This window comes from Gracilinanus agilis, chromosome 3 (genome assembly GCF_016433145.1).
Source record: "Gracilinanus agilis isolate LMUSP501 chromosome 3, AgileGrace, whole genome shotgun sequence".
NCBI lineage: Eukaryota > Metazoa > Chordata > Mammalia > Didelphimorphia > Didelphidae > Gracilinanus > Gracilinanus agilis.
In genome coordinates, this window is record NC_058132.1 from 415,725,344 (window position 1) to 415,741,951 (window position 16,608).

Consider the following 16,608-nt stretch of genomic DNA (forward strand, 5'->3'; position numbering starts at 1 on the left):
GGGGGAAGTGTGGGGGTGGGTGGGGGTGAAGGGGATAGGAGGAGCATGAATCAGGTAACCATGTTAAAAATGTATATTAATAAATGTTAATAAAAAAACAACAAAAAAAATAAACTAATAATAGAGAAAGCTGTTAATCCTTAATAAGTACTCATTAAGCTCTTATCTCTCTCTTCCCCTCTCTCCTTTCTCTCTTTTTCCTTCTCACCTGTCTCTCTCTTTCTTTCTCTCTCTGTCTCTCTATCTCTTGCTCTCTCTCTCCCTCTCTTCCCCTTCTCTCTTTCACTCTCTTTCCCCACCTTTCTCTTTTTCTCTTCCCCCTTCTCTATCTTCCTCAGTTCCTGTATGAGTTCAACCACAGGTTTGAAACTCAACTCAACTCCACACCCCAAAAGTCCCTCCATCCCTTCCAATGGAGAAGAGATCTAAACTAGCAATGGTAGAAATGTGCTTAGGCTTTGAACTGTATGGCACTGTTCTATACTGCAACCAAATTCTGCCTGATCTGGGCAATGGAAGGTCCAGGTTAATATACATGATTAGACTAGCAACAGGGCTCAGATCCACACTTCCATACCAGTTCCATGGAGATCCAAATTACAAATGGCAGAAATTTTCTTAGAATGTGATTGCAAAATGGTAGTTCTTTGTAGCTCTGTGCCACTGGGCCAGAAAACTGAGGATCAGAGGAAAGGGATGGTAGAACTTGTATGCATAGAGCTATGTGATATTCCATTAAGCCTGAAGGAAAGAATCTAGTATACAGCCAGGGCTAATTCTGTCTCTCACAGAAATCACTTAGATCGTAGACCTAGGCTAATGAACCATGACTTGCTCAGGGTGGGATGAGGCTGAGACACTTTGAGATCAAGCCCCCAGGAAAACCTCCATTTGAAGTGAGGGAATCAAAAAATAAACAATAGGAGGAAAAAAGGATGTGGTGGTGGGAACAGAAATTATCAAAGATTTTAGGAGGAAGAAAAATCGAAGATTTTGAGTAAAAGCCAGTAAACCAAAAGGGAAGACATTAATAGCAGAAGGAAATATGGCTTCCAAATCTTGTGAAAGAGTTCAGGCATCTATGAATAAATACTGCAAAATAAAGGGAAATAGTTAAAGACTTCATGAAGTAGAAGACCCTGTAGATTTTCAAGAGAACATAGAACCACAACACATTTTTTTTCCTCAGTGTTTTAGAAGAGAAATAAGAACAATAAAAGCAAAATTTATGGGTGGCACAGCAAAAATAACTGGCAGAATAGAAAATGTTAGAGGGCATGAAATAATTAATATGACTCAAACAATTTAGGAGCTCCAAACAGCCCAAGATAACCTACCCTCATAATATATCACATATTCCCCACAAAAAATACTGATTTACCTGTAGGAAAGGTATTATGAAGTTTATTCTGTAATGTTTTGGGCCTTAGGTTACTCTCCTGTCACTTCCATTTGACTTCTGCTTTCACTTTTGTCTACTTGTATATATTTAGAAAAAAATCTTTTAATGACCTCTCTCTATTATTTTGTTGCTATTGTCCTTCATTCCTGTATTTGTTTACTCTTCTTTATCTGTTGTTTAGAGGTTTTGGAAAGCAAATAATTCTTTAGGTATGATTTTCTTTCTAAGAATATTTTGAACACCTTTTTGTTATTAAGCATCCATCTTTTTTGTGTGAAAAATGTTTTGTAATTGTGTTCATATAATTGCTGGGTTTGTTTTGGTAAGTATACCCCTACAGTTATTTTATTTTATTTCATTTTAGTTTTTAAACTCTTAACTTCTGTGTATTGGCTCCTAGGTGTAAGAGTGGTAAGGGTGGGCAATGGGGGGTAAATGACTTGCTCGGGGTCACACAGCTGGGAAGTGTCTGAGGCCAGATTTGAACCTAGGACCTCCTGTCTCTAGGCCTGACTCTCAGTCCACTGAGCTACCCACCTGCTCCCCCTACAGTTATTTTAAATGGAATTTCCTTTTTTAATCTCTTGCTGTTGAACTTTTTTGGTTGTAAATAGAAATGCTGATTAATTTCTTTGGATTTAATTTATATCCTGCAATTTTGCTAAAGTTGTTAATTATTTCTATTTGTTTTTTGGTCGTCTATGTATCCCATCACATCATTTTCAAATTGTTTCCTCATAGCATATTCTAATTGCTTCAATTTCTTTTTCTGCTCTTATTGCTATTGCTAGCATCTCTAGTGCAATATTAAATAGTAGTGGCAATAATAGGCATCCTTGCTTCACCTCTGATCTTCTTGGGAATGGTTCTAGTTTGTTCCCATTACAGATAATATTTGCTGGTGGTTTTAGATGGATGCCTTTTATTACTTTAAGGATGCCTTTTATTCCTTTAAGAACAGCTTCTTTTATTTCAAGGTTTTTTTTTTTTTTTTTTTTTTTCCATAAGGAATGGGTGGTGTATTGTGTCAAAGGCTTTTTCTTCATCTGTTGAGATAATCATATGGTTTCTGTTGGTTTTGTTATTGAAATGGCCAATTTGTTGTTAGTTTTCCTAATATTAAGCCATCCATGAATTCTTGGAATAAAACCTACCTGATCATGCTGTATGATCCTTGTGATATAAAATTTTTGCATCAATATAATTTTGTCTATAATTTTATTTCTCTGTTTTAGCATCTTTTTTTTCATTTCTGATTAGGATCAGATTTTCAGGCTAGATCACATTGGGATATTTTGAGCCCTTATGTAGTTTGAGGCACAATATTTCATGTGCTCTAACATTTTCTTTTCTGCCAGTACAAAATAATTCAGATGATTAATTCTTTAGTATAGTTTGGTAATACTAAGTTCCTTTCCTTCATTCTTCCCTGTTCTTTGTTATTTCCCTGGAGATTCTTAATTGTTTGTTCCTTAATATGGATTTTATTTTTTTTCTAGCACTGTAAAGTTGTTTGATTAATATGGCTACAAGTAAACAAATTAATTTAGGTATGCCGTATGCAATTAACATTCTGATAATAAAATTAGTTAAAAATTATTTAGGTCTGTTTTTGTATAGCTGTACTTGTATAATTCCTATGTGCTTTTTTAATAGGTGGTTCCCCAAAATTTTTATAATTTAGTTTTTAAGAATGAATTTCTCTCTTCTTATTGGACATTAGTATTAATATACAAAAAAGCTGATGTTTATCTAGGTTTATTTGATATCCAGCCATTTTTCTAAAGTTTTAATTTTTCAAATAATTTTGAATTTTTTAAGGTACTAAAAAACGGAACATCATATCATCAGTAAAAAGTATTCATTTGTTCTTTCTTTGCTTATACTAATTCTCTCAAATGCCTTTTCCTGTCATACTGCTATAGCTAGCAATACTAGTACTATATCAACTAATAATGGTAACAATGGAATCTTCCCTTCTCTTTGGTCTGATGGAAAGGTCTTTACCACTGATATATCATACATAATGTTGCCTCTTGGTTTTAGATAGAAGCCACTTACTATATTAAAAAATTGCCATGTTTTCTTAAAAATAAGAACAGAAATGAGTACTGTATTTCATCAAAATCTTTTTGTGCATCTATTTATATAAATATATAATTTCATTATTCTTGTTATTTAATATGGTTTATTCCTGTTGATAGTTTAGTTTATATTCAACTACTACTAGCTTTTTATCTAAATGAATCTGATCACAATATATAATTAAAATTTTTTTTGTGTAATTGATTAATCTGTCAATTGTAGCCTTTCTGCTAATATTGTATTCAATATTATAATTTTTCATTTGGTGTATTTAGCTATGATTTTCTTTCTCTGCTTTGTCTTTCCCTAATCTGGGCCTCAAGACTGAATTTGTATCACAGGAGTTTGGTAGGTCTGCTTTTTTTCATATTTTCCCATACAATTTAAATAATATTTGAATTAGTGTTTTTGAATGTTTGATAAAATTTACTTGTAAATCTGCCTGGTCATGGAATTTTTTTCTTTTTGTTGTTCATTTGTTGCTTATCTAATTTTTAAAAATAAAATTTAGTTATTTAAATTCTCTAATTCTCATTCTTTTAACTACATATTTTATATATTTTTTAATATAGCTACATTTTTATATTTTCACTTTCTAATAGATCTGGATGGTTTTCATTTAAGAGTCCTTGAATTATGGTATCAAGTTTTTTTCTATATCTGTATATGTGGTGATTATCATGCAGATTATTGATTCTTAATATATGCATCCTTCATTATTTTACTCATCTTTTGTTTATGACAATAGATACCTTGCATTTTGAGTATGTTTTGTTTCTTAGAGTGTTTATTTCTATTTTGCTCATTCTAATTTTAAGAGAGTCCATGCTTGGATAAGGTTGACCATTTAATAGATTGTTATTTATTTTCCTTCTGATTTGATCTTTTAAAAATTTCTTTCTTCAGTGAATCTTGAAATGCTAGTTTTCCTGCCTTGAACTCTTTTCCTCTGAACTACTTATAATTGTGGAGTGATTTTCTTCTTCTACATTTGTGTCTTGAGTATCACTGGTTCTATAAACTTTCTTTATGTTAGTTCCTGCATGGGCTTTAATTAAACTAAACTAAATAAACTAAATAGCACCCAATAAATTTAGCCTATTACTTTTTTTTTTTTTTTTTAAAAACCTACTATCCTACTATCCTACCTACTATCCTAGTAACAACCCCAGGACAGAGGGACAATGGCTCGGCAAACAGGATTAGAGTCACACAGCTAGGCAGTATCTAAGGTCAGATTTGAACAGAGGTTCCCCTGTAACCTATCACTTAAAATATCAGTAGCATATAAGGGTAGCTACTGTGCCTACTTTTAGTTTTGTTACATTTGGTGTTTTTTGGCATTTTAAATCTCATTTTCTTTTTTTATTTTGTCTAGTGAGAGGAACCAAATCATAAAATCTCATTCTCAGAAGAGCTTTGAAGAATAGATATATGAGGAAAGATGGGAAAAAATATATTTAATGGAAGACTGACTAGTGATTCCAGTCACTACATACATGTAGAGTGCTGCTGATAAGTTTCTAAAAGTTTACCTTTGTGGAACCTGCATTTGAGTAAGTCATCATGATGTTTAATGAAAGTGCTCTGTGGAAGCTTTAGAGCATGCATAAACATTCTACAATTTATTCTGGTCTGCTATAATCACATATTGGGCATATCTGTAAGTCAACTTCAGCCCTTTCATTTGGTTTGATTTCTCTCCAACTGGTTTCTGCCTGCTTGGCAGCATTCCATGAGAGACAAATTTTTTTAACTTAAAAAATTTTTTACATAATGATACAATTTTTAACAGTCATTTTCTGACATTTTGCAATTCATGTTCTCTCCTTCCCTCCATTTATCCCTCCGCAAGAGAGCAGGTAACATGACATAGGTTATTATATATAATACATTACATATTTCCATGTTCATCATGCTGTGAAAGAAGACACATATTGCTTACACTAGAGAAAAATTCATGCAGGAAATAAAATGAAGAATGGAATGCTTCAACTTGTATTCAGACTCCATCAGTTCCTTCTATGGCAGCCTTTTTGGTCATGAGTTCCTTGGAATTGTCCCGGATCCTTCAATTGCTGATAGTAGTTGTCATTCACAGCTGATCATTGTACATTATTGCTACCTATAATGTTCTCCTGGTTCTGCTCACTTCACTTTCTATCATTTCATATAAGTATTTCCAGGTTTTTTTGGTGGACATTTTGTTTGTAATTTCTTATGGCACAAAAAACAACTACATAATACTACTTATTCAGCCATTTCCCAATTGATGGACATTCTGTCAGTTTCCAGCTCTTTGCCACCACAAAAAGAGCTGCTAGAAATATTTTTGTACAAGTAGATCCTTTTCCCCTGTCTTTGATCTTTTTGGGAATACAGACTTAATAATGGTTGTTCTGGGTTAAAGGCTTTACAGAGTTTTATGGCCCTTTGGACATGGTTCCAATTTATTCTCCAAAATGGTTGTATTGGTTCACAGCTCCACCAACAGTATATTAGTATCCCAAATTTTCCACATCCCCTCCAACATTTGCCATTTTCCTTTTTTTGCATATTATCCCATCTGATAGATGTGAAGTATTACCTCAGAGTTGTTTTAATTTGCATTTTTCTAAGTGATAGTGATTTGGAGCATTTTTCATATGATTAATTTAATTTAATTTATAATTAATTTAATTTAATTTCTTCCTTTGAGAATTGTCTGCTCATATATTTTGGCCATTTGTCAATTGGTGAAGAGAGGTAATTCTAGGGGTAGATATGTACAACCTATATTATATTACCTGCTATCTTGGGAAGGGGGAACAGGGAGAAGGAAGGAGAGAATATGGGTTGTGAAATGTTAGAAAACAATTATTAAAAACTATTGTTGGAGAAGCCTCAGGAGCTCTGCCTCCATGAAGGCTATGACTCTGTGAAAACACATCTTAGTTCTTGGTCTTAGCATTTGTTTTAGATTAAAGAAATTAATCAGAAAGTTGCAACCTTTGAATTTCAAAATGTTAGTAAGTCCTCAAGTTCCAGGTGTCTGAGAGCTATATCTTTGTTGGGTTTTTTAGCAGGTCTAGCATCAATGCTCCTATGAGCAAGGAGTGACCTTTACCCAGCTGAATAGTAGCTGAGACTAGGACAAAGCCAGCATTGATGCTGAATTTGGATGTGAACTTAATGAGACTAATCCTATGTAGGAACTCTTTGAAGTTTAAACTCCTAGAGTCTGGGGTGGTATGGGAAGCATAAATGTTGTGAGGAAATGTTTATATTTCTATTTTTGATATATCTTTGAATTAAATAAGTAAATATTTCTTTATAGATTCTAATGAATATTAGAGATGGATAAATGGAACAGGGGCCACAGAACAGATGTTCAAATTTCTGGCATTAGGGAAGAGCTATCCTCCAACCCCTCATAAGTATTTTCCTAGAAGTGGAAGAAGTGGAAGAAGTATTTGGTCTTACTCTAGAAGAGTGAGACCCAAGAATATTCATTGCGTATAAAATAAAAAGCTTAGGATTTCTGAAAATTCTGGCCACAATTAGCTATTTTGATGATAAGTGGTGAATTTTATTTTCAAGATTTCAATACTTAGGACACATGAAAGATGCAATGTGAGACCTCTGATGAATTAATGTATTCTTAGATTAGGGCTTCTTGGGACAAAAATGACTACCAGATATACCATGATCTCAAAGTATACATTTTAATTAGAAAATTAATACCAACAAAGACAAAAATACTTTAAAATTTACTTTAACATTTATAGTAGTTGATGGTCCCACAAGATGTTAAGTCATGAGGAAATATTTTCCATTTTTTCATTATGAAGTTTCACTGAAGAATATAGAGAGTTCTTAACAATCCTGTATCCAGTTTCTCCAGTTAAATGCTGAATTTGACCCATGAGTAAGTGTCTTAACTGGTGGGTTGTTCAGATGCCATTTATTCTCTTCTATTTCTTCACAGAAACACATGCCAAGTGAAGGGATCTAGAAAAAATATTTTAATAGTTTATTAATGAGAACTTTTAGCCAAGATAGCAGCCTGTATACCAATTTCAACAAAAAAATGTTGTTTTCATAGGATAGAATAATAATCAAGAAATTAAATGAGGAACTATAATAATCTTTGTCTCCTCAAGAAATGCATGAAATTCGGCCAGGGGCCTATAGCAAAGCTGACAGAAACTTAGGCAAATTGGCCTTCAAGCAAGGAGTGACCTTCAGGACAGACTCCCAACACAATCAGACTGGCCATATAGATACTTGCAACATGCAGGGCTGTCTGTAGCCAGAAAAGCCAAGCACTCCCATGTCAGGTAGGTAATAAAGACCTTGAGGACTCTGATTGCTGGCAATCTGTCCTGAGCTTCTATAGATGTCCTCAAAGTCCTTTGTACTTTAAAACTCTAAGATCTAGGGAGACTTATCCTTAAGAGGTGGAGGTTAGCAAAAGAAGCCAGGGGTTTCAGGTTAATATTGAGCAAGTTCAACCCACCCAGAGAGATAGCAGAGGGAGGGCACTTGGCTCTGGAACATAGATTGGATTCAGGAAATAAAGCTACAGAAATGAGTAAATTAAAGGAGATATCAACTAGATGATGGCCTGGAGTCAGGAAGACTCATTTTCAGGAGTCCAAATCTGACTTCAGACATTGATTAGCTGTGTGACCTTGGGCAAGTCACTTAACCCTGTTTGCCTCTGTTTCCGCATCTGTAAAGAGTTAGAGAAGGAAATGGCAAACTATTCCAATATCTTTGGCAAGAAAACCCCAAATGGGGTCATGAAGAGTAAGACATGATTGAAAAATGACTGAATAGCAGCAAGGTATTTATAATGTAATCTCAGATGGATGACCTAGCAGTAGGGGTGGCATGGGGGGACCAGAAAAGGCCTTTTGAAGAAGGTGGGATTTGAGGTGAATCTTAAAGAAAGCCAATAGATAGCTGTGAGGAGGGAAAACATTGCAGGCTTGGAAGACAGTGGCACAGAGATTAAAAATGAAGTGTTATATGTAAAAAAATACCAAGTAATCTATTGTCATTGAAATGTAGGGTACCTGGGGAGGAATAAAGACTAAGAACAGTGGAAGAATAGGAAAAGGCCAGATTGTGAATGGCTTTTAAACTAAACAGAAGATTATAGATAAATGATCCTGGATGATAAAATAGGAGCCACTAGGGAGAGGGTAATATGGTCAGATATTTGTTTTAGGAAGATTAATTTGTCTCCTAAATGGCAAATGGATTAAAGAGGGGAAATACTTGAGACTGGTAGACCAATTAGAAGAATGTTTCAATAGTTCAGGTGAGAGATGACAAGAGCGTATAATAGGTGTGAATATAGAGAAAGGCATTTATAGGGGAGATGTTTTGAGGGTAGAAACAACAAACTAACAATGGATTGGACATGTAGGGTGAAAGTGAGAAATCAAGGATGACACAGAGGTTGTAAACCTAGGTGTCTTAGAGAATGATAGTGCCCTTGATGGTAATAGAGAAGTTAGGAAGTAAGGAGGATTTGAAAGAAAAAATGAATTCTATTTTGGACACATTGAATTTGAAGATATATCAACAACAACATCAAGAAACCATTTGAGTAGAGATGATCATTAAATCCATTAGAGCTAGTGAGGTCAACAAATTAACTAGTAGAGAGGGAGAAAAGAAGGAATCCAGGGTAGGGCTTTTGCATATATTCATGTTTAGTAGCCATGACTTGAATGAAAATCCAGCAAAGGAGAGGTCAGACAGGTGGAAGGAGAACCAGGAAAGAGGAATATGACAAAAACCTAGAGAGGAGAGACCATAAAGGAGAAGAGGAGGACCTTCATCAATGGCTGCATATTGTGTAAGAAGCATGAGTTTTGAGCAAAGACTATTAGAATCACAATAAGAAATCATCTCTGGGCCTGACTCTCAATCCACTGAGCCACCCAGCTGCCCCATAGATTGCTTCTTGAAAATATGTCATGCCACACAGAATATTACATATCTACCTAAAGAAACTAGGAGCTGTGGTATGACTCCAAAGGACATGCAATCAATCAATTGGAGGACGAGGAGGTGGGCTGCATACTACTTTCTTCATAACAATCATATACCATAATCCCTATAACAATTACCTCCATATGCCTATATTTACCCTTCATTGTCCAGTAGTCCTCCATCCTTTTCCTTTTCTCCCTCTGTACAAATTCCTACACCCAGCCCAAACCTTGTGCTCTTAAGGTAATTATAACCTATTCATTACTTGGATATCTACAGTGGCAGCTGTATAGGTGCCAATGAGAATATGCCCTCTACCCATCCACCCCCAGTTTATCTGCTCCCACCACCATGTGGATATAAAATGCTGCTTAGATAATAGACTCCACATTCTGAAGCCAAGCCAAGACTTGTGAGTAAAAGCTGACCCCCTCCCACTCTTTTATTTTTGGATAAAAATGAGCTGCCTAAGAAGGGCAGGATTAGTGGGTTATGTTCCATTATCTTCCCTTCCCCCAAATTAACCTTTTTTCCCACATTTCCCTATTTATTTTGAGGATAATATCACTAATCCCTTCACTTTCATTCATTCCATTTAGCCAATTTCTTGCAAAATCTCTACCTCTAAAATTGTATCTCTCATCTCTCCCCTTTTCTCCAGCCATACAGTCACCGCCCTAGTTCAGGTACTCATCTTCTCTTTTCTGGATGATTGTAATGACTTCCTAATTGGTATTTCTTCCTCAAGTTTCTGCTACCTCCAAACCATATTCCTTACAGCTATCTAGATGATTTTCCTAAAGTAAGTCTGATCATGCCAGAACTCTATGTACTCTCTATTGACTCAAGAATCAAATGTAAATTCTTCTTTTTGGCATTTAAAAGCCCTTCACAATGTGATTCCATCTTAACCTTTCCTTTCTCATTATATATTATTCTCCTTCTTGCACTCCTTTGATCCAGCTAAACTTGTCTTCATAAAAAAAAAATCAGTAACATATTTAGCTATGAATAGGAAATTAAGGCCTGATAATACTCATTAAACAGAGCCATGTTTAAAAAAAAGGGAATAGATTTTTACTGAAAACTTTCTGCTGAACTGAGATCAGAGATAATTCACTTATGCTTGGTTATTGATTATATAGTGAAACATGAGTCCTGAAAAACTATTATGTTCACTGACTGCTATTCTCCATTATTTAATTGTTGTATTATAAAAAAAAAAAATCTAAAAAATGAGGGGCAGCTGGGTAGCTCAGTGGAGTGAGAGTCAGGCCTAGAGACAGGAGGTCCTAGGTTCAAACCCGGCCTCAGCCACTTCCCAGCTGTGTGACCCTGGGCAAGTCACTTGACCCCCATTGCCCACCCTTACCAATCTTCCACCTATGAGACAATACACCGAAGTACAAGGGTTTAAAAAAAAAATGAATTTGCCCTTTGAGCTAAACATAAAGAAACAAAGAACTGAATAATTAGTTCTTGAAGACAAATGTGATCTGCCCATCTACACCATTACTCCAGAACATACACAAGGATTATTTAAAAAGTAATGAGGCATTGAGGGCAGCTGGGTAGCTCAGCGGATTGAGAGCCAGGCCTAGAGACAGGTGGTCCTAGGTTCAAATCTGGCCTCAGACACTTCCCAGCTGTGTGACCCTGGGCAAGTCACTTGACCCCCATTGCCTACCCTTACCACTCTTCCACCTATAAGTCAATACACAGATGTTAAGGGTTTAAAAATTAAAAAAAAGGAAAAAAAAAAGAAAAAGTAATGAGGCAAATTCAATCATATTTCTCATGCCAAAATTAAAATAGTAATTTTTATCTAGCATGAATAATTAGTAAAATATTTTATATTATAGTTTTTATATTGTTATTAAGTAAAAATTTTCAATGTTATCCTGTTAACATTCCTATTTTATGCATTCTATAATATATAATCTATTGCATCATGTATTATATGTATTCATGTATAGATATTATATATATATACATATACATGTACATTGTATGTCTATATCTACAAATAAGTATATATATTTTCAGAGTATATTTTGAATGTTTTTACATGGACATAAGACAAAAAAAATTTGGAGACCTATAAGCAATATCTAACCTCCCTTGCATCATCTGGGAAAATTTTGGAAAAACAAATAGGTACTACATAGAAATGCTGATGATTTATTTATGTGGGTCTATTTTAATTCCTGCTACTTTGCCAAAATTGTTGATAGTTTCAACTGTTATTTTTAGTTGAATCTCTAGGATTTTCCATATATACCCTCCTATCATCCATGAAGAGAGATAATTTTATTACCTCTTTGCCCCATTATGATTCCTTCAGTTTCTTTTTCTTCTCTTATTGCTAGCATTTTAAATACAATATTTAGAAATACTGATGATTATGGGCATCCTTGTTCATTCCAGATCTTCTTGGGAAAGCTCCTAATTTATCCCCATTACAGATAATGCTTTCTGATGATTTTAGATATGTACTTCTTATCATTCTAAGGAAAAATCCATTTATACCTAAGCTTTCACATGTTTTTAATAGGAATGAGCTTTTTATTTGTCAAAAACTTTTTCTGCATCTATTGATGTAACCATATGATTTTTGCTACTTTATTTATTGATGTAATCAATTGGAAAGTGGTTAAACAAGTTGTGGGATATGATTATGTAAGACATGAAGCACAGGTTAATTAAAAAAAATGTGGAAAGACCTACATGAAATTATGAAGAATTAAGTGAACATTATATATAGCATTTCATACAGCAACAGATAAATTGTTTGAAGAATAACTTATGTGTGTCCACCTCCAGAGAAAGAACAGATAGAAATAAGCATCATCTCATGTTCATAAAAGTTCAAACTAGTACCTAGGTGATCCCTAAAAGTTATAAAAGGAAATCCTATTCTTCATCAGATCATGGTGAGGAATGAAGACAAGAGAAAGGCAAGGGAGAAAAAAAATTGTTACAACTGTGGGAAATATGTAGTGACTTTTAAAAAATTTTCTCTTTTCTCATTTTTATCAGTCAAGAATTAGTTGGCCTGTCCAACATTCATCATCTCTAATAACAAAAAGAATCAGTAGCAAATCAAGAGATAGCCTCAAAGACAGGAAGACATGGATTTAATTACCATTTCTGATATTTACTGACAATATGATGCTGGGCTAGCCATTTAACCTCTTAAGTATCTTAAGTAATTTGCTTGGACTATCAGTTGTAGAGAGTGTGTTGACCTTTATTGGCAGAGATAATTTACTCTTCTAGGAGGTACCTATACAAATGAAAACACAAGTCCACTCCCAGTCCCGAATTTATTCTTGTCCTTCCCCACTGTTATCTTCATTAATCTTGTCCTCTAATTTAAAATTTATTTTTATGTCATACTCCCATACTCAGGTATGTTAGGCTCCTTCCTGAAGAAAAGCCCTGTGTAAGTTCAATGTCTGAGAGATGTCTGAGCCTATGATGCTGCATGTGGCATATATGAGGGAGAAAGAAATTGGGTTTGAGAGAAATACAGATAGAGAAAGAAGGTATGGACTTTGGGATAGCTAATGGGAATTTCCAGATCTTCAGACATGTGGAGAAAGCTCAACCCTAAATATATCCCTTGATTTGTAGCACTAGCAATGTGAAGTGACTTTTGTCATTCCCTAGCCAAAGAACCCATTTAATCTTACTTATTCTAATGTGTATAACTTCTCTGATTTCTGCCTTACTGCTTGCTTAGTTAAATGTTTGCTAACTACCTGTGGTGGTCTTTTATGTACTAAATGTTTGGTTAGAGGGAACTAAGCTGGCTGAGAGGAATCTAATTATTACCCTTTCAGTGTGAGACAGGACTACTACTCACCTAGAATGAATAGAGAAAATGGTTTTTATTCTGACTTCAAAAGAAATTGCATTTATCTGACATGTAGCAGACAGATAAATTTTATCCCAGTGTTCCTTTTGGAGATAGGAGAATGTAAGTGCTCTCCTGCTCTGCCCAAAAGTAGAAATGGCAGTATTTTCTCTAGGTGTGTAATGGGGCTTTACAGATCCTATATTTTATATATCTAAATATATCCTTTCCACATTCACTGCATTGATACTTGTGGCTGCCATCTATACACATGAGCTAGGAAAAACTCTACATTTATTTCTGTAAAGGAAGATAGAATAATGACTCATCCCTTAAAAAAACATCCAATTGAATAATCAAATTATTAGTGCTGGGAAAGGCAAAGGATCATGGAATTTAGAGCTAGAAGGGATCTTTAGTCTAACCCTCTAATTTTCTATGTGAAGAATGTAAGAGTGAGGGAGGTAAAGTGAACTCTTCCAGATCATATGGTTTTTAGTACTTAAGATTAGATTTCTTTTAATTCCCAATTCATTTATTTTTCCATCATACCTTTCTATCTCTTGAATTAATTCCTCATCTACTCTATGATCATTGAGACTTTTGCCAAGCATTAGGACATAATACAGCATCCAAAGGGAAAATGGCATTCTAAATAGAATTCCATACTGGAAAATCCATTTACCTTTCTGACTAGTTGGGCAAAGTCACTGATGTCTCTGGGTGGGAGGTTAAGTAGTGGTCGAGTGCAAGAATCCAGAGCTGAACCATGGCTTATAATTGAGATTACACCACCTAGGGGAAAAAAGAAAAAGAAAAGAGGACCAAAGTAATAATTACTAAAATTACCCAAAGTTTAGGCTAGGGTCCCTCAAATATTTGTAGGATAAAGTCGGGAATGTGGTGGTAAATGTTTAACAACAAATTTTCTGAAAACATGACACTTAGAAAAGATTCGGCAGTTATTGTTAATAATGTATTATGGTCAAATATGTTAAATTTTAATCTGCATTATTAACATTTTCTATCAATTTCTTTTCAACAAAACAATAAATCAAGTCCTAATTTTTAGTATTTGTTTATTCCCCAAATGAAATACTCAAACTGAAGATTTAACATTTGACTTTTTTCCCAAGCCCCCTGAGTGAAGGTATTTATCAAACCTTGAGATCTCCTGGGGAATAGCAAGGGGGTGAGGCATATCAGCATAATGGTAGAGCTTTATGGGCAGATCAGTGCATGCCTATGAGTAGCAAGAGTCCTATATCAAATTTGGTCGTAATACATACTATTAACAGTAGTTACTACATTTTCTCTTTTCAAATTAAAAAAGTGTTGGGTTGGTTTGATTTTGACTTGACATATTTCCTTGTTTTTGCTCTGACCTAAGCTAGAATTGGATCTGGAGAATGAAGGCATGAGAAAAAGAGAAAACTTCAAAAACTTTGACAACCATTAAATCTGTTCAAGTTGTCTTGGCTAGTTTTTAATTTAGAAGTAAAATCTTAAAATAGAGGGAATGAAAATGGTCATATCCATTGCCAAAAACAACTTTACTTTCACCTTGGCAAGCAGCAACAATCTGCTTCACAGTCATAGAACACCTTTTTACATAGTCATCATAACTTTCTGATGTCTTCAGGGAGGAAAGTGGAAATTCAGATCTAAAAAGGAGGATAAAAAGAACTCTCAGAACTCATGGTAAATCAGTGCTTTCCTAAATAAAATTGGAATATTTTCCCTAAACAATCATAAAACAAATAAAAAACAAACCAAGTAACATGGTATTGGTCTTAGATGAAGGCAACTGATAGATACAGGAAACTTCTAGTGACTTACTGGCTAAGATCAGCCAGGTCCTGGATGGTTTTTGATAAAAACAAGCTGCCCTGACTTTGAAGTTGGCTTGAGGAGTCATTGCTAGAGAAAGGATGTTTAAGGAATCTCTGATCTCTTCAAAATGTGATTTTACCTTTTTTTCTTAAAATTCTTCTATAGTGCAGCAGGGTGAAAGAGGAAAATTTACCATGCCTCTCTTCTCTGGATTTCTACTAAAATCATAGTGGGAAACTTGTCTTTTAGCACAAAAGTGTTCCATAATTTTCATATACATAATATGTTTAGCCATTCTCTAATTTATGGACATTCTCCTAATTTCCAGATTTTTGGCAGCACAAGAGAGCAGCTATTAACATTTTTGTACAAAGGACTTACCCTCTTCAATCTCTTCTGGGTATAGATCTAACAGTGGTATATCTGGATCAAGGAAAATGAATTATGTAATATAACAATATAATTTCAAATTGCCTTTTAGAAGACTTGTATGAACTGATACAGAGTGAAGTGATCAGACCAAGAAGAACCATTTATACTAGAACACCAATATTTATAAAAATTATGGATTGTGAGGTGTAAAGTTTACCCATGACTCCAGTAGACTAATGATGAATCATGCTATCTATTTTCTGATGCAGAAGTTGATTCAGAGTGTAGTAGAACACACATCTTTTGAACAGAATGAGGGAATTTGTTTTGCTTGACTATGAATACTTGTTATAAAGAATTTTTTTCTTTTTTTCTAATACTTTGAGTGTTAAGAGGGTGAGAAATCAGATTTTTGTTAAATATTTTAAAATTTAAAATTTAAAAAGAATGTTAATTTATGGCCAAAGCAAATGCTTATCAGAAATATGTATTTGTATGCATCCTGAGAAGGTAATTTAAAAAACCCAACAATTTCTTGAACCCTAATGTCCTGAATTTCCTAAAGACTAGGGACTATTGTTTGCCTTTCTTTGTATCTTGAGTATTTAGCACAGTGCCTGACACATACTAGGCACTTAATAAATGTTTACTACAAAAGGGGGAGATTGCACATGGAACTGAATTTGTTTTGTAAAGTTTATCTCCTCATTCCCCCCTGCTATTCACAGCTTAATTTTCTTTATTCCATTTTTATTTTGATAGTTTCAGCACTGGCTGGCTTAGATGTCCTCTCAATGTCTTTCTGTACTTTTTGGTTTATTTTTAAATGATTCATTAATTTTTTCTTCCCTTTTTATTAGCACTTCCACTATCCTCCTGCTTCTCCTAAATCTACTGCCCTTTAATATAAAAATAAAAGTTTTGTCTTTTAACAAATAAGTACAGTGATGTAAAACAAACTCATGTGTTACCTATGTGTGAAAATCATACTGCTCCTCTAATTAATTAACTTCATGATAAGAGTTTGGAAGCATGATTCATCATCAGTCTTCTGAGTCCTTCCTTGATT

At 34.3% G+C, this 16,608-nt stretch overlaps 1 protein-coding gene across 2 annotated transcripts in view; it reads right to left on the reverse strand.

Moving 5' to 3' along the window:
- Window positions 1-7,248: 7,248 nt before the first annotated feature.
- UBASH3A (ubiquitin associated and SH3 domain containing A) overlaps window positions 7,249-16,608 on the reverse strand; it is a 106,124-nt gene continuing 96,764 nt past the window's right edge. Inside the window, exons 12-14 of one of the 2 annotated variants that reach the window (XM_044666890.1) lie at window positions 14,898-14,998; window positions 14,020-14,129; window positions 7,249-7,477 (exon numbers count right to left, since the gene is read on the reverse strand). In XM_044666890.1, the coding sequence (XP_044522825.1) occupies window positions 7,343-7,477; window positions 14,020-14,129; window positions 14,898-14,998 (346 nt within the window). In that variant the 3' untranslated portion in view covers window positions 7,249-7,342. Of the gene's footprint in view, window positions 7,478-14,019; window positions 14,130-14,891; window positions 14,999-16,608 lie in introns of both variants that reach the window. The other variant, XM_044666891.1, reaches the window with a different exon arrangement.